Source organism: Colletes gigas, unplaced genomic scaffold (genome assembly GCF_013123115.1).
Source record: "Colletes gigas isolate AHSC1104 unplaced genomic scaffold, ASM1312311v1 Colletes_gigas_Sc00006, whole genome shotgun sequence".
Lineage (NCBI taxonomy): Eukaryota > Metazoa > Arthropoda > Insecta > Hymenoptera > Colletidae > Colletes > Colletes gigas.
In genome coordinates this window covers 5,211,351-5,236,264 of record NW_025106635.1, presented here as the reverse complement: position 1 = coordinate 5,236,264, position 24,914 = coordinate 5,211,351, and the positions used below count along the sequence as shown (strand labels likewise).

Below are 24,914 nucleotides of genomic sequence, written 5' to 3'. Positions count from 1 at the left end.
TACAGTACGGCATCTAACGTGCTAATCGTTTAAGTCCTAACCGCTAAGTGTTCTACACTCCGTCCCAAGGGAGGAGGGGGGTTGGGGGGGCTGAGAAAACGAAAACGTCAATTTCCGGCGCAATCGAAACGGGCAAACGACTCGTTCGACGATACTCGTCCGTGAAGCTTAACGAAAGTCGATCGGTCCTCTTCCAAGAACCCTGAAAAGGAGCGTCTTTCGCTCGATTAAATGAACGCCTCCAAGGGGTGCCTTTGATCCGTCGCGTTTCCAACATTTTCTGACGGAAAAAAGCACGGTTTTACCCCGTCGCAATTAAACGAGAAGGAAACCAAATATAGTTGAAAAACAAAGCCTTAAATATGTCGGGAGTCTACCACTTTTACTTGAAATGTTTCCAAAAATCAAACACGACCACCAACGAAAGAGTGATACCCGGATGATTGGATTACTTTTCGAGGATCAAAGGCGTTCCTTGAAAGCGTAAAAACTACGTTGACCGCGATTGCAAAAATGGTAAAATAGCGATTGGTTATTTTTTTTCTCCCCCTTAAACTCGGTATGTTTTGTGTGTGTTGTTTGTCTCGTGTTTGTTCCTCTCATCGTCCTCCGTTGCTCGTCCTTCCCCCATCGCGTTTCTCTCGTCACTCGGTACGGGTTAATTATTACAAAGATGCTTGTACAATAATATAATATAGACTCTGTATTAGTTACAATAATATCGTAGCGTCCTACCCTCGCGATCGATCGGTCCGTGTCCGCTCGTCCCTCCATTTTCTTTTCTCCCCTCGTCGCACTCGCTCCCGCGAACAATCCGATTGGCCTAACCAATATATAATAGAACATCTCTGGGTACAACGTTCGCGATCCTCCTTCCGGTATAGATCCTCTCTTGAAACGCAACATCTTTCGTGTACACGGTTGAGCCATTGCGTGAGTTTATTGCTTATTGCTTACGTTAACGTAAGCGCCCCGGGGTCCCGAGAAACCGATTCCTACGCCATTCAAAGATTTACTTTCCAACGGACCTCCGTACACAGGCAGAGACGTCTCAACAACTCGTTCGATCTCGTCGATAAATCAAAATCTTCCAAGAAAACCCTAGGTTGGAACTTGAAAGAGACAGGAAGGTTCTAAAACAATTCTCAAGTTGAAATCTTAAATTTTAGCTAAGTTACGAAAGTAAGTACTACGGCAAGTTTTAAGTTACGTAGTTTAAAATGAAGGTTTTGGTTTCGTAAATAATTTTTAAATACAATTTAGAAACGAATCTGACTGAAGTTATAAATATCGTCCATTTTTATTTTCCAATTGGTACGAGCAGAGTTAAAATGAACAAGTTGACCCTCGTGTCTCTCGAAACATTTTTACCCATCGACGGAAGCAAGTTTGTGATTCATGTGCCCCGTCTTAAGCACTCTGTGCAACGTGTCTCGCGAGGTCGAAGCGAGACAGGGTGTCCCGTAAATCTCGCGACATCCTGCTCCTGGCCACGCTCGTTGCAGGGAATCTCGTTTTGATTGGTCGCCGCCGCGGTCAGTCTCCCCCCTCCTCGTTCCCGGCTCTTTAATAAAATATTCCCGCGGTCCCTCTTGTCTCTTGGTCCGAACAAGTGGCCAATTTGTCTCTCGCCTAACCCAGCTTCGACCCCCGGCGATCCTGGGAACAATCGTCCCGGCGGGAATCTTCTCGCGGGACCCCGTCGACGCTCGAGAACCAAAAGGAGAACGGAAAACAACCAAGACACCGTGGGCGAGGAGGAATCAGAGCCGCGAGCCGGAGAGGAACCGAATTTCACTCGGCGCGAACGGCACGGACAGCCCATCACAGTTACAATTTTACACTTTACACGTCCGGCCATTCGACCACCGATTTTTCTCCCTTCATTCCCCTCTTTCTTAACGCTACGAGATCGCCAGAAAGTTTTTACTCAAAAAAACCAGGATCGGAGAACTTATCGATCACAGTGGAAATTTAAATCTGAGATATTGCAAGTATTTGAAGAAACTTTTTATTTAACCGATTTCTCTGATAATCGAAGGGGCGAAAACGTAAGTGCGCTGGGGCTCTGATTCCTTCCCCGTGCATCTTCTCCCATAACTCCCCGACGAATAATCCTACTACACGGTAGATTGTATTGCGTTGAGAATTACCACCTTAAATACTTTGACACACTTCCGCTATACACACACCGTCGGTGTCGATTCAATCTCTCACCCATCACGATCACTCTCCTCCACGGGAACGAACGTTTTACTCGGCAAAGGATTTTCGTGTATTTTTAATAAATCCGCGGCCATCGATCGTTCATCCGGCTCTCGAAACATCGTGGATGCTGTCTTTTCTTTTTTTTTATTGTACGATAGAAAAATAACGCAGGCAACCGGAAGCTTTGAAACGTGTATTTTTTTTTTTTTTCCCTCGCGTTCCGGTCGGTTATTAATACAGCCAGAGGCTATTACAGCTATTATATAATAGCTATGGCGGGGTACGTTCAGCTACAACGCGGCTGATAGCCCTTTGTGGCCATTACATAACAGCTACAGCGCAATCAACCTTTAATACGTCCGCTAATATCTCGCGCGGTAACTGAATCTCGCCGCGGGGCTCGACGGGTTCGACAGAAAACCTGTTGTCGAAACGGCCGTTGCAAAAGCCATCGTTGTTTTCGTAGGATTAAACTTTTGAATATTTAGCCGATTCGAATAGTTAACGCGTTTGACTGTCCGCACGGGCCCGCATGCTGCACGAATATATGCGGGTCGCGGCGATTTTCAGAAAGTCCGACGAATAGAGAACAAACGCACGCCGCACGAAAATTTAACAATCTTTTCAAACAAAACCATTCTACCGACAATTCCCAATCGCAGAAAATGGGCCAGCGCGTCGCAAATCAACGAAAGCGATTCGATTACCTTTTTTCACGGTTTAAGAACACGGAAAACTCGAGACATTTGTTTTTCAAATATTTTTCCTGTTACACAATTTGTCAATTTGATGCACGACTATTTATTTCGACTCGTCGTTTCCTGGTTCCGTTTATCACTGATAACGGGTACGCCTCAGGTAATTTACGAGCGTGTATTGCTTCGACATTTATTTGCAACAATTTAAACCATACTTCGGTATCGAGTCTTTAAAAAATTCCCTCGGGTCAACGATGCGTTAAGTTCACAACCTCGTTTCTCTATTTTCTCTTCCGTTTCGCGCCATTTCGGTGGTTGCGGGACGCCACCGCCAGGCGTCCACGCGCTGGGCGACCACGACCCGCCGCGTCGTAACGGCGATTTACGCCTGTGCTTAAAACAGACACTAGACTATTTATTGCTATGAAAATCTCGTCGTCTCCGAGTCGTATTCCCAGGGACAGTCAACGCGTTAACGGTCTCGTTCGACGAACACCGTTAAAAACGTCGATGGCGGTCCTCGAGGTTTCGAGACGAGCGTACCCTTCTTTCGCTCTTCGATCTCACGCACTATCACACACTCTCTGAAATAGCAATATAATTGTAACTTACAATATACACGGCACGCTCGATCAGGTTCGGTGGAAAACAGAGGGGGTCGTGAAAAGTATTTGCCGAGTAAACAGCTCCACCTCGCGTCTCTTATTAAAGCTATTCTCTATGTAGTTTCTATGCTTAAAAGATAACGACCGTCGTCAGGTCGATCGTCTTACTGGCTATAAACGAGGTGTTGCATTCGTCTGTAATCTCAGGGGTCTCGGGGGAGGAAGGGAGTGGGGGTGGCGTGGGTTCGGGCGAATCGATTCCCCCGGTGCGCAACACGTTCAGCGCGAATCCGATCGATCGTCCTCCGTACGATCCAGCTCCCGCGATATGGTCCTAAACCGTGAGAACTCGCGCAGCGTGCGTCGTCCGTCGGCGTCGGCCGACCTTTTAATTAGCTAGTGCCTACGAGCTACATCGGTAAAAAACCTACTGGCCAGGGGGAATTCGCCGCTCGAGACTCCGCCAGCCTCCCCTTGTGCTCCAGGAACAAACACGGTTCCCTTTCTTCCCCCCCCCCTCTCCGCCCCCCCCCCAGATCGTCGAAGGAACGAACTTCGAGTTTTCGACGCGACTACCACCCTCTCGTGTTTCTCTCCGCGGAAAACGTCCGGCTCGATCGGATCCGGTTCCTCCTCGATCCTCCCTGATTTTCTTCTCCCGTACGAAAGAAATCAGCGTTTTGCCTCCCTCCGTCCCTTTATTACAAACGACTCCAGTACTCGTCCTCGACGAATCGAATCGGAGGGTCGGTGCCCCTCGCCTCCGTCCTCCTCGAGACACGATTTCACGCTGTTCTCGTTTACTTATTCGGCTCTTTCCCCTTTTTTTCTCGTCCCGGGCGGATCGTACGAGCACGAGAGGCTAACAGGAGAGGACGCAAGAGAGTTCCAAGCCAGAGAGAATCGATTGTTCCTTGTTCCTCCTCCTGTCTTCTTTGCCATTGGCCCGGACGCTCGACCGATCTTCTTCGGTGACTCGCGACGAAGGCGATTATATATATAATATATATATATATATATATTTTTTTTTATACACGTGTACCAACCCCTCTCGGTCTTCCGTCACTCACACGGTGTGTCCGATAACGCATGTTACAAACGTCGATTTTAACGGTCGTGAGATCGTCGTCCGTTCGATTAGAATCACCTGTATATCGCGACGATCGCCATCAGGCTGACGATCATCAGGTACGTCGATCGAGCGACGGACGCCCCGTTCTCTTCCATGCATTGACCTGCAAAAAGAAAAACACAAGTCTCTCTTAGACGGTCACAGAAACTGCACTCCACCTGATATTTGGTAATTAATCCTTTTAATGTTACAATATCGAACGGAGTATAAATTTGCTGCAGAAAGGATAGGTTCAAGAATTATTATTACGGACGATTTTGCATCCTGAAACTCCCCGTTTGAAAACTGGCCTCCGAGCCACCAGGGAAAGAAGAAATTACTATTGTTTCGCAAGAGGTCCGGGAACAACGCTGTTCCTTTAATTACTTTCATCCTCGTCTTACTCGTTCATTCTGTAATTAAGAGTACACATCGCGAGCCGGTTCAAACTTTCCAGCAAACAAAGGGAGGATTTGTTGCTTTAAGTCGAAAGTCGCCTGTTAAGTCCGCATTAAAAGCGAAACGTCAGGAAACAACAGATTAGCGTTCGAGAGCGTCGTCCCAAGCACGTCCCTTCGAAATAATTCCATTTCTATGATATTTAAAAATATCTTGCACGATTCTACCCCCGGATCCTTCGCCCGCGAGCACTAATTTCCGACGCAACGGCCGATCGTTGGCGTTTGATCGCGCCAACGAGTTCCACCCAGCAGCAACATTTAATTCGACATTTATCAACGAATTGTCACGGTACATTTGTCAGGAGAAGTCGCCTATGTGTCGCAGTAGATTATGCATAGCTGTCGCGCACCGCTTGCGACGCGAATTCAACTGACGCGTTGGATGACAATTGCTGACGCCAGGCTTTTGATTGGACACTGCAGTCTGTCGTTCTGTCAAACTGCATTGAACGTCTCTCGGAAAATCCGACGACGCTCTTTCACCCCACCCCCTCGACGGGACGTAATAAGTTTCTACCCCCGCGACAGGTGAGTCGAACCGTTACGACTTACGTTTCTCGCGGCGCCATTGAAACACGAAATGAAAATTTCGTCTCGATGAAAGGATCCTTCTCGAAAAAACGCCGGGCAATATCGGCGCTCGAAGTAATTGCGACACGAGGAAAGTGAAAAACATTGGATGGAATCTAAAAAATAGCCAAATATTGACGAAACGACGGAACGAGCGGATTTTTTTTTTTTTTTTTACCAGGAAACGAACATGCATATCCGCCAGGAGAATCGCGCCGTGCGAATCGATACGTTTGATGTTACAGCTTATCGAAATTGAAAATTTCCGTGTTTATCAAAACCCCGCTGGTAAATAACCGGCAAGTTATTTGCTTGTATTGAACGCGCCCGCGTTCGGAGTTTAATCACGCTTCGCGAATCAACTCCTTCAATAAGGGACACGAAATCCACAGCGGGAACGCCGCGGCAAACGAACGGGTCTGGAGTACCGACGGCGGCGGGGAGAAACAAAACTGAAGGATCTTCACTGGAGTGACAAGATAACAGTTAAGGTCCCGAGGACGCTTCAGATTGAAGCACCCGGAGAAAAGTACTGTATATAGTTTGATAACATCAAACGAATTCGAGGTACAAACCGGAGTCGAGCGTATTTTTCCACCGACGAAATTGCAAATAATCTACCCGGAAGCTGTTTCAGACGTACTTTGCGTCCGTCGACAAAGACGCCCACGGGCGATCCGGTCGAATAAACTCGCCGCAACGGAGATTATTAATATATGAAAAATATTCCGACGCGAAGGGACGCGTTCCAATATTTTTCGGGGGGGAAAAAAGATGACGGAATTAACGTCGCCCGCGAACGGAGCAACGGAAAAAATAAATGGTACTCCGTAAGCCTAATGGACGAGGTCGTGGGGGGGAGTAGAAAAAGCACGAGGAATCGAGGAGGCGGCGAGTGGCTGAAAGCTGTCTAATTCCTTCGACAATGGGCTCCCGTTAGGAACGAGGGGGCGGGGTGGGGTCGGGGGCCGAAATCTCGAGACAAAGTGCTCGAACGACGGAACGTTCGCAGCAGTTGCGGAACAAAACCGTTAGGTTCTCGCGAGCGGAGACGCGTCCTCGTCGCGGCAGTCGAGACCTTAAGGATACTCGAGAGCGAAGTGGTCGAAGCAAAGGCAAGGGGGGGGGGAGGGGGAGGGGGCGGGGGTGCGGTACTCACCGGTACTGGTAGCATTGAAGGCCAACATCGGCGGGGGCGGAGGTATTCCTCTTTGGCAAGCCACCTCGCTGGCAGTCAAACTGACAACTCCGCCGCTCTCTTTGTACATGAAGCACAATCTTCGGCTGTTCCTGTAGGGCTGGGGTCTGTTGCTCTCGCCCGTCCAAGTTGTACCGGGCGCCAGTTGGGTGGCGATCACGAATTGGGTGCCCTCGGCGTCGAACCATCTACCGTGGCAGGAGTAAGCTGCGAAACAGAAAGGCACCGGGTCCTTACCGTCTCGACACGGGAACGAACCGGGATAATGGTGGGAGGCATTCTCGAGCCGGTCGTTACCCCTCGAGTGCCATTATCCTCTAAATAAACTTTGACAACCTTCCAAGGGGGGCCCCACGACGAAATAAAAGCCCTTCCGCTAACGACGAACCGGATCTATACCATCTCTATCGTTAATGCGATTTTAATTATCGACGCTTCTCGTCACTCTCCGCCCTTCATAATTCCGACCCGGCGAAACGATGCCTCGAAACGTATCCAATTTTTCCGCGAGCCTTTGCATCCCTATTAGCTACTGGTATCGCGAATTTTCTCTCGACGCTATTGGACTTTTCATTATGGAATTAAAACAATTTTATTCTCGAATTAAAACGTCAAAGGAAATAGGTACCCACAATGGTACCCAGTTTTGGGCGCAGACAACTTATAGTTTTTGAGATATTTAACATTAAAGTTATTAAAGTTATTTTTGACAGACCTTCGAATATATTTTTTTTCTAAAAGTTGAATGTAACCGGGTATTATTCAATTCAGGACTCGAGAACTCTCCTTCTAAGAATTAACAATCCCCAAACCGAGGCTTTGCTACACCCAAGAGGACGTTCTCACGGAACAATAAATTTCGAACGACAAATATTACTCACCTATCGCGTTGTCGTCGACGCAATCGGTTTGAAACTCCATCCTGTCCGCGGTGGAGCATCCTATGGTTATGGTGGTGACCTCCGAGCTGCACCTGGAGATGTCCTCCTCCCTCTTTTCCCTTCTCTCGGAGGAATCGTCCCCGGAATCGAGCTCCTCGACGTCCCTCCTCGTCCTCGACAGATCCTCGTACATCATCTTCCGGTAATACCTGCCCGACCTCTTCTTCGGCAGGTCGGAGCTGTCCGGATAATCTCCGAAATAATCCTCCTGCACCTCGAGGATGCTCGAGCCGTCCGGGTCGTCGAAGTCGGACGTCCAGAACTGCCTGATGCGCGCGAAATCGTCCGCGTCCACCCGGAAGTCCTCCATCTTCGGACTTCTTCTCGACCTGTCGCTCTTCGTCGATCGTTTCTCGACGTCGTGGGCCTTCCTCACGCCGGATCTCGACCACGAACGGTCTCGAAGAAGGTCCTCGATGTCCAGCGACCGCTTCGAGGACGCCTCCTCCAGGCTGTGATGGCCCCTGTTGTTGCGATTCGACCTGGCGCGCCGTCCCATCCGCTCGTGGACGAGGTACTCGTTGTTCGCCCGTCGTTTGTCCGCCTCGAAGTCGAGCTTCCGGCCCCGTCGATCCTCCTGCGTCCGTTCCTGGGCGTGCCGTACTTTTTCCCTGTCCCGTCTGACGCCCTCCTGGTGCTGGTTCCGCCGGCTCTCGCGGATGTTCCGCTGGTTCCGGTTCACCCCGGTCACCGTAAATTTGCCCAAGTACGGGCACGTACGTGGCTCCGGGGAGCTCGCTGAAATTTCAAGAAAATCGCCACGGTGAGATACCCGGGGAAATTCGCGCTGTCGGGGCCAATGGGAATCCCCCCCCGATTAGAATATCGTTTATTTGCGCTCGGACCTGCGTACGTGCCGACTTCCACCATATTTCCATCCAACGGGTTTCCCCAAAAGTGGTGGAAGTCTGTTTTTAATAATAAGTAGGAACTTACGAGTCAATCGATTTTTCACCCACCTCCGATCCTTTAATTTCTGAAAATTTTAAGATAGTAGAACCCTCCAGTTTTATTCTGGAACGTCGTGTTGCGCGAACAGCAGAAAAAGACGGTTTCAGCCCCGGAACAGGTGTTCGTGTATCGAGCGAGGAATAACTTACCCAGACACAGGGGCCACCTTCTGAATTGATTAAAGTCTATTTCCGTATTTCAGGAAGCCAACGCCTCGATAAACGATCTATGTACATATAAACTCCCCGGTCCGGGGACTCCTCAAACACAGATACTCGCGAAGTTACCAAGAGACATCTCAACCGGAGATCAGCTGAATTACAAATTACCTGCTCTAAGTACACCAAGTGGAATCAACAAGAAACTTTCGACGGTGTCTATCGATCTTAACTAACGACGCCTTCTTGCCCGGAGATCGATCGCCTCGACGGAGAATCGGTTCAACGTCCAAGAAATTCACGGCTTTTCGTCCAACTTCGATCGTCGATTAGCATGCGAAATATCTTGGGGAACCGAGGGAAGAGAATGCGAAGCAGTAATTGCAACCCTCTGCTTCAGAGTCAACTTTTCTCGAGCACGTTCGAAGATACGAGAGACCTAAGATCAGCTTGTGGAATCGATGGGGTGGAGTTCCTCAATTTTCTAACGGTTTTTTGGGCGGTGCAAAGTACAGTGTACAGGGGGGTCGATCGCGTTGTGGCTTTAATGGATGCTCGTTAGATACCGAGATGGATAAAGAAAGGGGGGTCCAAGGGTACGCGGGAGGAACGAGGAGGGAAGTCGAGCTACTATAACGAGAGAGCGTAAATCGGCCATAGGCAGGCACAATGCGAACTCTAACGAGACAAATCTGACGTCGCACCCTCGGGCCAGTTCCTCTTTCCCTCTGCTTAGCGACAACCCCTTTCTACCGGCGACTCTCGCCTATCTTCCCGATGCTTCGCGACAGAATATCCCCGGGTTTTCCGTCTTCCTTTCTCGTTGTCTCGGGACCGCGGTATTATTTTCGGGCTTAATGAGGCGGCTGCAGCTAGGCAAGAATCCAGGATGCTAAACAAACACCACGGACGTGACAGAATACTCGCTAAACTTTCCCCCCAGAGCCTCCCCAGCATTGTTCGACGGGCAGCATCGATTTTTCGAAAGCTTCGGGGTGACTTTCCGTCTGCAGATTTTCTGGATTCTCCTCGCGAGATGTTTACTCGATAACAGCCAGTTACATCGGGATTAGCATACGTGTCGTTAACGAGTCTAAGAACAGGGTTTACGAAGGGGTAGAAAACGGAAATAGACGTGGCTTTTGGGAAGATGAGAGCATCTGGATCAGACACATTTGGATCAGTCTGGTAGAAAGAGGGACGAATGTTCTCAGGCACTGTCCAAATGATCATCGATTACATTATTGTATCGTTTCTGTATACCATATATTTGATTTAATAAATTTCTAATTTATTCGTCAAGTGCGTCGGAGTTTATTATTTCGTATCCCGACCTCATCAACACAGTCTAACGATCAAATTTTAGCATTTACAAATCCCGTGGCATCGCCATTTGTTCCTGGTCGTCGTAAGGTCTTTGTCCGTCGAGGAAAAATTGATTCCGAGAGGGCTGACCAGAAAAATCTCGTTATTTTTATGGTTAATTAAACATGTATTGCGTCGGACCAAAGGCGAGTCCGGGCAAAGGAGACTCGATTTTTCCGACTCGTTAGGCGATTCCCGATACAAACGTCCTGGCCAAAGGGACGACGGTCTAAGGGCGAGATCCAGGCGTCCACCCTTCGAAGGAGAGCCCGGCGATTCTCTCGCTCCCTCTTTATGTTTCGATCGAGAGAACAAATCGTGAACTTCGACGATCGTTAATTACGTTCGACGGGCGAAACTTTTGACAATGTATTGCGGATTTCAATGGCAAAGTAGCAGGGAGTTCGACGAGCGGTCCCCCCCTGCCCCAACTTTATACTTTTCGTCCAATTTCACCGAGCTTTGTTACGCCCGCGACGTAAAATATTTTACTTAACGTAACCGAGACTTATTCGTAATTGCTTTCTTGCTTCGCGCTTGTTCAAACGAAGCCACGACGGCGATAATATTTGTGCGATCAAATTTAAATATTCCTTTCGTCGTTCGAACAAGTATCCATGTTGCGATATAGAAACAAATTCTTTCCGCCTCGAGAGAAGTTATGAAAATTACATTTTTATTCCTAGAACGCGGAATTGGCAGTTTCTTTCCGTTTAGCATGCAAATTACAAGTAACCCTCCGTTTGATTTCTAATTTCGCCCCCCGCCCCCCGAGTTCGTAATCGTAACACCGTCGTTTCGATTTTGCGACCGTTTGGCGTGCAAATAAATATGAGTATAGAAACGCGCGGTAACGTCGAATTACGAGTTCGTGGGTCGTTCCCTCGGCGAATCAAAAGTTGCCGGGACAATTATATCGAATTGACGGTCGCTTGGCGCGAATCGCGTGTCGATGCCATTTTGAAGGGGGCGAAAGGAAACAGAAAGAGGCACGCTATGCGCTATCCGCGGATCAAGCACGGCTCCTCGACACGGCACTTCGAACTTTTTAATTAATCAATCGGCCCCATCACCCCCGTGCCCCTCCCCGTACGACTTCTTTGTTACGCGAGAACGAAATGGCCGACCGCGGCGGGGTCTAATCGATCGCGAAAATTTTCCACTTTCGGCGTTGTACATCGCTCGATCCACGTTTGTTCCTTTCCCTTCGTCGCGAAATTTAATTACGCGATATTGGGTACCCATCGGGACACTTTTTGCCACGATGACCCCCTCCAGACCGTCGGAAAACGCGGAATGAAATTTTTTTCCCCGCCACGAGAAACCTAGCCGCGATTTAACGTCGACGAGGAAAAAAATAAACTGACTAGTAAATATAATAGATAGGAAATAACCCGGGTGGTTGACGATCTCGAGGTCGACGGACCTTCCAGGCAAAAGGATTTAAAAAATAATAGGATACCCCGGGCGAAGAAAACGTGACGCTGCAGAATATCACAATACGTTATAGAACACCTTCGCGGCGGTCCAAATAAATCGCGTTAAAGAGCAAACGCATTATTTACCGAGCCACCGGAAAGGAACGATAAATATCCAGGTTCCTCTCCTTCGAATGCCCGAGGGAATAAATCAGTCGTGGCGTAGGTACATTTAACAATCGTCAGCTCGCGCTCCGTTCGTTTCTTCCGGGAAGAAATCACTGCGGGGGTGGTTTACCCCGTGGTGGGGCGGGACGCTGCGAGCGAAAAAGGACACGATAGAATGGCACGCCAATTATCTTTCGCGCGAGTCCGGGGGTCGAAGCTTTCTTTGTTTCGTTCGCCCGGAAATGACGCCTCGATTCTCGGCAGAGCGATAAATTTCCAGCGGAAATAACTTTTGGCAGCGAGAGAGGGGGGGGGGGCGGGGAACGTGTACCGCCCTCGACGAAATAGGGACGACGGTTCCCCGAAGGGGAAACAACGACGACCTCCCGAAGGATATCCTACCCCTCGTCGCGAGTCGAGCACTGACCGTTTCGAGGGGCAGTTAACCCTCTCGATTTTCGTTCGAAAAAATTAAGGGTTGCCTTCGTTAACTCGTAGTACTTCTAGCAAAGAAATTTAAAACTCTTGAGAGATGAACAAATACCTGTAAATAACATGTGACTTTTAAATAACAGAATAAAAAATTGAATGCAATCTTGTGCATTGGTTGTATAATAGATGAACAAGTAGAGATAAGGAATTTCGATTCGCGTAGGTTCCGGGGAACGGTAGTGGCCGGAGAATGTGTTCGCGCGAATCCGTGGAACACTCTTCGCGGAATAAAGGCGTGTAAAAATATTTATGGGACACCGAGGAAAATATTTGATGGCAGGCGAATGCGCGGGGCGTTTATTAAATATTTATCCCCGTCGCGGAAAACATTTTCCTTTGCTCCGCGTAAATTCCCTCGCCCGACCGACACACCCCCCCTCGCGCCCCCGTTGATTCTCGCCCCTACGAACTTCCTGTTTTCCCCGGCCACGAAGACGCAACGTTTGGAAATGGTTTCTCTCTCCCCCGTCGGCTGGAATTGGATTTTAATTCGCATTAACTTCCCACCGAGGACACCCAGGGATTGATTTTTCTCCTCTTTGATTTCGCTCCAACGAATGCGACCAATATTTTCGCTCAGCCCCCCCGGCCACCTTCGACTTCGAACTTCTTTATTCTTTCGCATCTTTCCACCACGTTTCCCTTTCGTTTTTTCCCTACCGCCGTTCCTTCCGCCTCCCTTTTTTCCCCTATTTTCTTCGAGCAACTACGACGGGGCACCCGCCCGGTAATTCCGCTCCCCGATGAAAGAAAAGCTTTGTCATCCGCTCTTATTTTCCGAGTTAATGGATTGTTGCGCCTCGCGATAATGGACAATATTTCCCTGCAAACGAATCGCCTTTAATATTATAATTCTCGAACCTCCTGTTCCAGCCTCCGGAAGTCTCTCGCGAGTATTTGCAATCCCTCTGCAGCGATTCTTAATTTTTTACAACCAACTAAATGTTCCAAAAACGTGTAATTCGATAGTTGAAACACAGACGAGGTATACGAGTGGACACACTCGTATGTAAATTTGCAGTAAAGAATTTTTTTCTCGAAAGTGTGTAGGATTTCGGGGGTATGTATATTCACCAAAAATGATTGTAAGTAACCCCTCTAGCTAAAACTAATTTTTTTAGAAGGATTTGAAATTTTTTTTTTCGCTGAAAAATTCACACCTACACGAATTTTTTTCTCGAAAGTGGGTAGGATTTCGGGGGTATGTATATTCACCAAAAATTACTGTAATGAACCCCCCTAGCTAAAAATAATTTTTTTAGAATGATTTGAAAATTTTTATGAAATTTCAGTGGAATCGATCAACGGTATGGTCAGACATTCTATTTTCGGTAAGGAATTTTTTTCTCGAAACTGCGTAGGATTTCGGGGGTATGTATATTCACCAAAAATGATTGTAAGTAACCCCTCTAGCTAAAAATAATTTTTTTAGAACGATTTGAAATTTTTTTTTTCGCTGAAAAATTTCACACATACTCGAATTTTTTTCTCGAAAGTCGTTAGGATTTCGAGGGTATGTCTAATGATAGAAAATGATTGTAAGTAACCCCTCTAGCTAAAAATAATTTTTTTAGAAGGATTTGAAATTTTTTTTCTCGCCGAAAAATTTAGGCACCTACCCCCTTTTGATTTTTCTTAAAAACTCGTTTTTCATTTTTAATAAATATGGGGAAACGATGCTAAGGTCACCTCCGAATTATCAGGACGGTATGACAGTCAGATTGGGCCACGAAAGTCTACATATAAGGTGTAAGGTCTATTTGTACACCTCGTCTGCATTTGAACGGATATTTTCGATATTGTATCCTCCGACGCTCTTTTCGGGCATCGAAACGTATCGACGATAGAGTTCAAAGAATATCGAGTACAATTTCCAAATAAATTTCTTTATATTCGACCGGCAATTAAATAAATTTATGTTTTCCACTCATCGAGCCGCGGAGCGAACAGATTGTTCGGAGCGGCGATGAAACTACGCCCCCTCCCCTTCGATGATAAAATTTATTATTGCCGGAAAATTCATTTGGAAGTTCGCGAACGAGCCGGGTCCGCGACGCGTGCGGAACTCGGGGAACGAGCATCGGCCACGAGGGGGGTCAACGATTGGCCCGATGAATTTCGCGGCGTCGTTTCACGCATCGGTCATTACGCCTAACGGTTTAATATTCGCGATACAAAATTACGTGGCCGGCTATATTTGACAGAATCGGGTCGAAATGTTGGCCCGGGCAATAATAATCAAGCCGTCCAAGCTCGATGTCGTTTAGCTGCACTCAGCTTTAATTACATCGCTTGTCATGCGTGTTTACCACCGGAGATATGCGCGTTTCATCCCCCTGCAACGTTCCCGCGGATTCAGCCGGCAGAAAATGCGCGATCCCCGAATTTCGAAACCCCGAAAAGTCTTCCGCGACGACCGAGCGTCTTCAGAAGTCGCGGTCCTCGCGATTCATGGGATCAAATTGCCGGAGGTAGCTGCAGAGGAGGGAAGAGCTCGCATCACTAACCCCAATACACCCCGATGGACTGTATCGAGCGAGGACAAGACGCTGTGGAAAATTAAAGGGGAAGAGGGAATAACGCGACGAGCTGCGGTCGTCGACGTTTGCAGCTAGACAGACTCTCTCTGGTGAACCTGTGCCCGGAGGATCGAGCGAAACGGAAACGTTGGATCGCCGTGGAGAAAGAGTGACGACGGGAGGAAAACAGTGGAAGAGAGGTCTCGAGGAGGCGGAGTCGAGGGGGAGGTCTGTGGGTGTAGAGAAGGAGCAAGGATCCGAAGAAGAGGCTGAAGCCGCAGTGTCAGGTGACCCGTGTCAAGTTCAAAGACGCGAATCCTAACCCCAGCAAGGTTTACTCCTGAAAGGAGGCCTTTAAGAGCCACTACCCCCGATGTTATAAGGTGGCCCGTGATCGATCCACCGTGAAAACGCAGCTACCCTTTGACGCAGAAATTATTTCTTCGTGACTTTAATCTTCGTTTACCTTCCTCTCTCTTTTTTTTCTTCTCTTTTCGCAAGTGCTAACCCGACGGTATCCGTGTCGACTGCAGGGCGAACGGAATTACTTGACCACCCTCGACTTACATTCTCCCGTAGGAACAAATATTAGAAGACTCGATAATTATTCTTTTATCTAGCTTCTAGAGACTTTAGAGGCCAAAATAAGACCGAAATCAAGTATATAAATTTCTTGACTGAGGCTTCATTAAAAAGTTAAAAAAAATTAAATTAAAGAATTTCAAATCCTTCTGGAAAAATTATTTTCGGTCGCGGAGGTCAATTATAATAATTTTTGGTGAAGAGGCATACCTCTGAAATCCTACCCATTTTCGAGAAAAAAATTCGAGTAGGTACTGAATTTTTAGACGAAATTAAGAAATTTCAAATCATACTAAATAAATTATATTTAGTTACAGGAGTTAATTACAAGCATTTTTGGTGAACAGACATACCCCCGAAATCCTACCCATTTTCTAGAAAAAAATTCGAGAAGGTATGAAATTTTTCGACAAAATTAAAAAATTTCAAATCTTCCTGGAAAAATTATTTTCGATTCCAGGGGTCAATTACAATAATTTTTGGTGAATAGACATACCCCCGAAATCCTACCCACTTTCGAGAAAAAAATTCGAGAAGGTACTGAATTTTTAGACGAAATTAAGAAATTTCAAATCATACTAAATAAATTATATTTAGTTACAGGGGTCAATTACAAGCATTTTTGGTGAAGAAACATACCCCCGAAATCCTACCCATTTCCGTGAAAAAAATTCGAGAAGGTATGAAATTTTTCGACAAAATTAACAAATTTCAAATCTTCCTGGAAAAATTATTTTCGATTCCAGGGGCCAATTACAATAATTTTTGGTGAATAGACATACCCCCGAAATCCTGCGCATTTTCGAGAAAAAAATTCAGTACACCAACAAATTGGTATTCTTGATTTTCGTCAAATTTTGGCGCCTAGAATCTTCCATTAAAATGTTCCTCAGGGATGGTCGAACACCCTGTATAAATATTATATAGGAACGTTCTTTCGAGCGAATTCATTACGAGATAAAATTTGAGAAACACTGTTCTGCGTTATCTGCTATATACGGCGATGGCCATTCGTACAAAATATATTTCAATTGGTTCAATTTACGCGGGCAAATGATAGGTCACTTGATATGGTTCCGGCTTGTTTAAGTACCTATTACCAGTTATCGAGCAAAATACAGGAACTGCGAAAAGATTCGTTTCAACGAACGAAACTAGGATTGGCTAACGGTTAGACAAATTTTAAATAATATTTTACAAAATTAATTAATCGATCCATACCCGGACTTCCTATACACATTATCATTCATAATTATTAATGTTGATTCGCGTGTCAAATAATTTCGAATCCATCTACTAATATTCCCACGGGTAGTTGACAGGTTAATATAATTTATTTTCCATTTAGAAACCATATTAATTAGCTACTCGGTCCTGTTGGCTGGTAAATAATTCTGTCCAGATATTTCATATGCAAAAAAATTATGTGGTCAAACAGGTTCCGTACACAGGGTGATCCACGATGTAACGAACCTAGAATATTCTTAGTATTTGGGAAACGCTACTTGCACGGGGGACAGCGGCGCAAAGTTTGCAAGGTGGAAATTGCGTTACAACAAGTTCGCCATTATCCCGCGAAATGTTCCCGGAGATTTTGAGATTTCTTCTCCGCGGCGTTTCCGCGAGTCACCCGGGAACGTCGTGGAAGCATTCCTGACAGTTGGTTCGCGGAACGTCGCGGAAAATGGCTCTCGAGGCACCGTGACTCGACTGGATGCTCGCGGGCGTTTCTCAGCTGACCGAAACTGATTTCCCCCGACCGTGATTAGAATATTGCTGCTGGCAGATCTCTTGGACCCGACGTCTACGCTATCGATTCCAAATTAATTTCGATTACCCGCGGCGCAAACCGTGACCCGATCAGCCGCGCAAACCGGAACGCGAAAATTCATGCTCGGGCATCCGGGCCGCGCGACCAGACGCGTCTCCCAACCTTTAACCCCGTTTTGGCACTCCGAGCCCGGTAACCCGTTTGTTCTCTCTTTTTTTCGTGTTTTGCCGTCACGATCCCTCCCAATAAATAACGACGCGGGAGGGGGGGACCGTAATCGAATCAACAACTGCACGAGAAACATTTCAATTTCGATACCGATCGTGCAATCTCGTTCGACTAGCCATTGATACGTACTACTTATTTTCGGCGCTCGAATAAAACCGATTACCACCGAAAGCTACACGAGAAAGCTTTTCATCGGAAGCAACCGAAACAGATTAAAAAGTGTCGCGACTCCCTATACCCGAAAATATTTTGCGATATTTTTACCCTGGAAAGGACCATTTTAATCAATTTGGTGCTGGTTTGGTCGTCACTGATGTCGCGCTATTAAACGTATATTTATCAAACTTTATAGTTAACTAAAAAAGAATTTATAGTCAAGGTTCAGCGAAGTAAGGGGTTGGAAGTCCTCCATTTAGTTTTCTTTTCAACAGAGACACCGCGAGAATTAATACGGCGCTCGAGACGAGTCGATTCGTGGAGGGCTCGCAATTAAGCAATTCCATAATCGAGGTTAGGATCATCGACGCGACACGGTTATCCCTCGTTAGCCAGACCGTATTTACAGGTGCCGGGGCACGCGCGTATATTCGCAGATTTGATTTTCTACATCTATAACGGGACAACAACAACTCGTCGCGACCGAGCCCCGGGGGTGGGCTTTAATGAGATTAAGCGTGAAAAACGACCGGCCGATCGCATAATATACTCGCGCTGACACATAGCTTTGCTCTAGATTGTGCCGGCGCGCTGTTTTCATCGCAGTCTCTCGATATTTGCAATTTAATATCTCACCAGGACCCGGGGATGGGGTCAGGTGGCCTGGTCGTTACAGAAAACGGACGCTTTTCTTTACGATTCTAAGCCGATTGCTCCCTGCGATCGATAATTCTCGCGAATGTTCGCATTAGCGACGCGCTAAAATACCCTTCTCTGCTTTCGAGCAACGATTCTCTAAAATACAATTCTGTAGGAGGCCAACGGGCCTTTTTAGCCTGGAAAGGGTACGAGAAAACCCCCTGTTCCTTACTGGAAAAAAGGGAAAACGGCGAAGGGATGGCAAGGCCAAGCAGGCCAGGTCATCGAACAACGAGCCAAATAGTAAAAAATCAGTTACAGCGAAGATTTTAACGAGGATAGTTATTAAGAGTGGGGGGTGTTTTCTTTGGGGTTCCTGACAACGTCCTGTTCCCTCTATATCCCCCCAAAATTCGACAAATTAGTTTTAAAATCCATTCTCTGGGAAAGCAACGAGAAACGTTGGATCTATTTGCACACCAAAAACCACCCCCTCTTTGACGCAAGATAATCTCGAGAGAAACGTCCGGTTTTGGGGACGTTGAGTTATCGGAAGGAACTGCAGCGTTTCTAGAGCGAATATTACGATGTTCGGAAGGGGATGAAGCTGGAGGGGGTGTGGGGGTAAACTTGCAACGATTCCAAGAGGCGAACCGACGAACCGGAATTGACGAAGGTCCGAGCAGTTCGCGCTCACGGGCGAGTTTTCAATATTTTATCAATCGACCGTGGACCAGCCCGGACGTTGTAGAATGTCGTCTAGTTGCGTAACTTCCGTATGGAGGAACGCGTATAGTAATCGCGCGGCAACAATGGAACGTTGGTGGGAGGGGCGACGTCAACGGATATCAAAACGGCGAGCAATTCGCAGAAACGATCGGCCGATGGAAATTCAATTTTCCAACTAGCTGGAGTCGTCGATATGTAGATACGTATTTTCGGACAGGTCCGCGAACGGTTCGACGTTTAACAGCGACACGTTCGACGCACGTTGAAATTTCATGGATACTTTGTTCCGCTTTGTTTTTTCTGGCTTTTTTTTCGGGGTCCCTTCTCGTCCACCCGGAAACGACAAGCAACGAATTATTGCAAGCATGTAACGCCACAGCCGCGCGTACACGCGAATTGCCGCGAAACGAGACTCGTTTTCGTGGCTTCCTGTCGCCAGTGACTGTTTTTCGAACGAATTTTATTTTACTTATTAGGGCAAGAACCTCGTCTTTGACTTGATAATTTGATATGTCAAATCTTATTGTTTGACAATGGGTAAGATTGACACAATAGTCGTTTTAACACTTTGCTGGGGGACGTAGACAATTAATTCGTAATTAAATAGAGCATTTTTAATGGCACGTGAAGTCTTTGCAAGGCTGCAGGACGCAGTTTTAGGAAACCGAATTCGTTAATGGAATATTCCTTGGGAAGTTCTTGGGCGAAAATTCGAGAGTGGAAGCGACAAAACGGAAAACGCAAACACGAGTTTCTACCAATTTTCCCAAATTACTGGGGAATGAAAAAAAGTGGACCGCTGCCCGTAGCGAGCGCCAGCATATCATGCAGCTGTCTATGGAGTTTGATGGATGAATTTTGAGAACAAAGCCCGCTAGCTTTACTGTTTTTTAATTCACCGGGGTCCCGCTTGATAAATCTGTAGTTTAGAGTGTTGCCAAAACGAGGATCTTGCGGGCGTTGCGCGTAATTTTTTACTGGCCATTGTTAAAAAACGCGCGAGATAATGTATCCCGCGCCCGCCGTATTTCGGTTTATTCGGTGGTTAATTAATACGCTGCTGTTTTTGCAAATTCATTCATCAAACATCGTAGACAGCTATACGATACGCTACGCTTCCAAATAAACGAGAAAAACCGAGGAAAAATGCACGTTTGCATAATTTCGGCGAAAAAAGTATTAGTTTATTGACAGAGTCTCTTTAGAAAAGGACACGTTTATTCGATTCTCGTCTTATTTCTATCGAACGAGAAATAAACTCACTCGTTAACGATTCTTTGAAAGTACTCGAGTAAACGCCCGATACCGCATTTTCAATTACTCCAGTTTTCATTATAATTTTTGAGGCAGCATTCGATTCGTAGAGTCACAATCAACGAGTTCAACGGTCCTCTCTCTCTCTATATATTTTTTTTTTAATTAAAATTCACAGCTTCGGAAATTCTCCGTCCACGAACGTTGCATTTTTCATACTGTTAACCATGGAAAATATGTTTTCCGCGGTGTTACGCTACCCTGTATACTCTCTATGATCACCGGTTATTGTTGGTAACGGTATTATTGTATCGAGCATCCCGAATATGCATTCACCGAGCGTAATAAATGCTTGTCGCATTATTAGAGCTCGATTTATTGCGGGCAACGGGCGTAATTAAATATCAGCCAACCGAAACGGTGTCTATCGTTGGCCTCGACTATTTTCTATTCCGAAATTACACGAACAACAAGCTAGTACGATATAGAGCTCATCAAATTTTTAACAATTTCGATTTCTTTCTTTTTTGTATTCCGATCGTTCGATTCGTTGGTTCGTAATTTTTGGCGGAATCGTCTGGAATCGTGCACGGGGAGGATTTCTTATTTGTGAAAACGTAAAAGATTCAAGGATTCTCGACGGCTCGGAATAAATCCTGTACACAGAATAGCGCGCGAGCGGAATCGTACGGAAGTTCTATTTATCTTGCACGTTGTGCAACATTGTTTTCAGTATTCCAGTCGTACGTTCTATTCAACGTGACAGTTATACAGTCACGTGTTTGTGCATCATTCACCTCCTATCTCTGTTTATTCCGACAACTATACCCCTAGAACAAATAACAATCCCCCCGGTCTACTTTGTGTACACGGCTGGCCCCATTCTTTTCTTCGTCTTCGTCGTTCGCTTTTCCGCGCATACAACGAACTCTCCGTACCCTCTGAACGCTTGGTCAGCGTTCCTTCCAGCTCCATCGATATCGAAACAAGAACGAAATTATCATGATCGGAAATTATCATATCATAGAACGGAATTAACCGAACGGAAACTCCCCCGTTCCGGAACATTCTGCCAATTTTTATCAAACAAAATCTAAAACGACTGGAACACCCTCGTTATTCTCCGCGTTATAAACGACGCAGAAAACTGTACGAGTTGAACAAATAAGTTTTATTAAAAGTTACGCGGCACGATTACGCCCCCGGAATTTTAACTCTGGAAGCACAATTATGCAATTTATTGGAGACACGATTGTGCTCACGGAGTTAAAATTCAGGCCGCGTGGGTCGCGTCACTGGTAATGTAATGCTCTTTAAAAACCATTCGTTGATTTGTTCGTCGAATGATTCGAGTTCAAATAAATTTCGAGGAAGAAACGACTCGTTTTTCGAGTAAATAAAACATTTCTTTCGCGTTCTTTGGATTCACGTTCTTTGGAGGACCGGAAGCCCATCGCGAGGAGATAGAGTTTCTGCGCGTAAGTATCGATTTTAATGCGACGAGAAAGGAGGAAACATATTAAATTCCCGTTGAAAGGATGAAATGCGGTTCGAGGCGGCGATACTCGCCGTTGAAAAGTTATAATTGTGTCTAACTATTCGTCCGGCGCGGTAGCTCAATTTTAACGTTAGATGGCAATTACGTATTGCCAGCATGCAAATTACTTATTTTCCAGCCAGAGCCGGACGCCCGTCGCGGGACTGTATTTCCCCGCCAGGTTGCTAATAAAATTTCCCATGCTGGCTGCAACAAGCTTCTTCTCGTCACGGTCTATTAAGCTAAACACGACCGTTAATGAAATTCCCCCCTAAATTTGGCGCGTGCTATTCCTACGCCGTTACGTCGAACTGCAATTACAAAGCAACATCATCGTTGACAATACCGAACCATCGTTTTCTTGTACCCATTAACGCGGGGCGCAATCAGGATCGCATTCCATCCACCGTGCCGAGCCGCTGTTAGACAATTTTTAATTGCTAACTGCAATTTTTAACGAGACCAAGAAATAATGACTTCTTTAATTAAAACGACGATCCTCGACCCTCTCGTGCTCCTACGGGGCGTCAAATTTCTTTTTAATAGACCCTCATTTATTCGATTATGATACGAAATTGCATCCCCGGCGCAATTTTACATCATACTTCGTTCCATAAATAACTGATTACTGCATCCTGTATTAATTGCCAGATTGAGAGCTGTACTGGTGTCAGTTAAAATTCTTCAAATTTGAAACCTTCAAGTTGTCTTCTACTTATCATCGAAATCGATTTACTTGTTAAACTTTTGTTATATTTATGTTGAAAATCATTATTCATTATTAAATTTTCACTCACACGTTTCTGAAATTTCACTCCAGAATTTAAACATTCTTCAATTATTTTCATACACAGACATTTTTTAATACTTTTCTACACTTTTACATGTGTTTCTGTAACGGTAATATTTTTAATCAACGATTTGCGGAACATTATTTTATGCGAAACAGCTAAAATGTGACTTGTACCACTACGTTTCTCAACATCCTTCAATTTCTATATACAAACATTTTATAACACGTTTCTAGGCTTGCAGAATTTTTGTAACTGTAACATGTGTCTGTATTTATTAAACAACGAACGCAAAACACAAAATATGACTTACAACCGCACGTAACTCATCGATAGGTTCGCAGGAGCTTCTTTCGACGAAAAAGAGTTATATTAATGAACAATACGAGATGTATGCTTGTCCGTTGTAACCAGCGTTCAGGGAAGAATCCGTCGGAATTCCGTTTTACGGGATTTCGCGTGTAACTGCGTCCGAACATTCCGGGAACAATGGCGCGCAATATTTTCCCTCCGCGGCCGCGCGCAACGGGGATCGATTTTTCGGGGAAAAATTAAATGATCTCCGCGAATTCCTCTTTCGTGCTCGATCCCGTTGGATTCCATCATACGCGGGGAGTCTAGGAATTCCGTTAATTAAACTGGAGCGCGTCTCGTTCCGTTATTTACGCGCGAGGCGGCCCCGAACCATTAATGACCGTTTCGGAAAATAAGACGTCGCGGGGAAACTCGCGAAGAGAATTTTCCGCGACGCTGGCCGTGCGGAGGCTCCTTCCACGAGGGGGTGGTATTAATATACCCATGCGTACGAGCACGACAAGGTGTTTTCAGTGTACGAGCGCGGGAGTAGGCGCGGAACGCGGTGAAGGTTGGATGTTTTTAGCGGGGATAGTACGTTCGGTCGCTTATGTAATCAATATGCGAGGGTGAGAGCAAGAAGGGGAAGCGCAGGGTGTCCCGATAAGATGATAAACACCGATACAACCCCCCCCCCCATCCACGCCGGGGGAAACGGAACCGCGGTACGTTTTTACGCGGATCCGGGAATGAATGTCTAATTAGCGTCTTAATTAAATAGCGAGGGTCGGGGGAAAACGATGAGTTAAATACGTGAACCATCCCCCCTTCCGTGCAAGAATAGGGCGAGTGAACAAGTTCGCGGGAATTTACGAATCACTCGGGAAGCTCTTCGCGCGACGCTGAATTCTTCGTTTTCTTTTTCCCGTTTAATTAATTCGACGTGAAATTTATCGTGGCGATATTCATTATCAACGGCTCGAGGGTTCGTTCCAGTCTGTTTTTAATTTTTTAAGAAAGACTGTTCGAACAGGTTTCGCTGACCGATCGCGACGGATCTCGATCCCCCCGGCGATGATAAACAATACATTGTGCACGTTCGCCGCGTTGCTCAGGCCGCGGTAACCTACATGTCGCGAGTCAACTTAATCCTGCGTGACTGGCGAGCGAAAATTAATCTCTCGGCGAGACTTTAGCTGACGAGGTTAAGCCACGTCCTCGCGTGTGCAACGCGCGACACAGAACACGCTCGAGACGCCACTTTGGTGCACGATGCCTTTGAAAACCGTCTCTTTTTACGTGTCCCCCCTCCCCCTACGCGCGTGTCGCACACGTGGAAACGCGACTGCCGGGGCAACGATGCGTGACGTTCCTTTCATCGAGTTCATCCGGCCCCCCCCCCCCGGAAAAATGAAGTTGAAGGCAGATTCAACAATCTGCTCTGGAAGTAACGAGGGTGTAATTGGAGGAAAGCTCGCGGAAAAGTCTATTGCTAAATCCTGGGAAGGTTTCTCGATTCTTTCAGAGGCGTGATCACACATTGACGTTTCAATTTTCACCCTGGGCTGGACACTCTTTACCTTTAAACTGGTCAAAAGTGTTTCGTTATTAATTCACGATGCATTAGTGTAAATGTGGAATGGAAATTCATATAAATAAAGTATCCTTCCAGAAGACCGAGCATTTTAATATTTATCGAATTGAGCCCAATATCGTAAAGCAACAAAAGCTTTGCAACGCTTTCTCGATGAAAATGTTACTACGAATGTGCACGGTTAAAAATAATTCTGCCTTCTGGGGGCCGGTTTGTAAGTCCCCTGTGTTTTCTCTTGGGGGTCAAGACCCTGGATCCCAGAGATTTGCAAGGATCGCTGTCGCGATATTTAAATGGTAAAAATGGCACCGATTAGAGGAAGAGCCCAGGGAAGAAGTCGACGGGGAACAAGATGGTGGTTGATGAAGCGAGGAAAGATGTATAGAGGTGGAAAGCAGGGGAGCGGAGACGCCGATGAAAACAGAAAAAGAAATGTACAAAGGGAAGCCAGAGGATGTGGGAGGGTTGCAGGGGGG

The 24,914-nt window shown here is 46.3% G+C and overlaps 1 protein-coding gene across 1 annotated transcript in view; it reads right to left on the bottom strand.

The window, feature by feature from the left end:
* Window positions 1-4,646: 4,646 nt before the first annotated feature.
* The window catches only part of LOC122395813, a 141,221-nt gene continuing 120,953 nt past the window's right edge, over window positions 4,647-24,914 (bottom strand). Inside the window, exons 8-10 of the mRNA XM_043393690.1 lie at window positions 7,733-8,530; window positions 6,813-7,058; window positions 4,647-4,746 (exon numbers count right to left, since the gene is read on the bottom strand). Coding sequence (XP_043249625.1) covers window positions 4,655-4,746; window positions 6,813-7,058; window positions 7,733-8,530 — 1,136 coding nt within the window. The 3' untranslated portion in view covers window positions 4,647-4,654. The remainder of the gene's footprint in view (window positions 4,747-6,812; window positions 7,059-7,732; window positions 8,531-24,914) is intronic.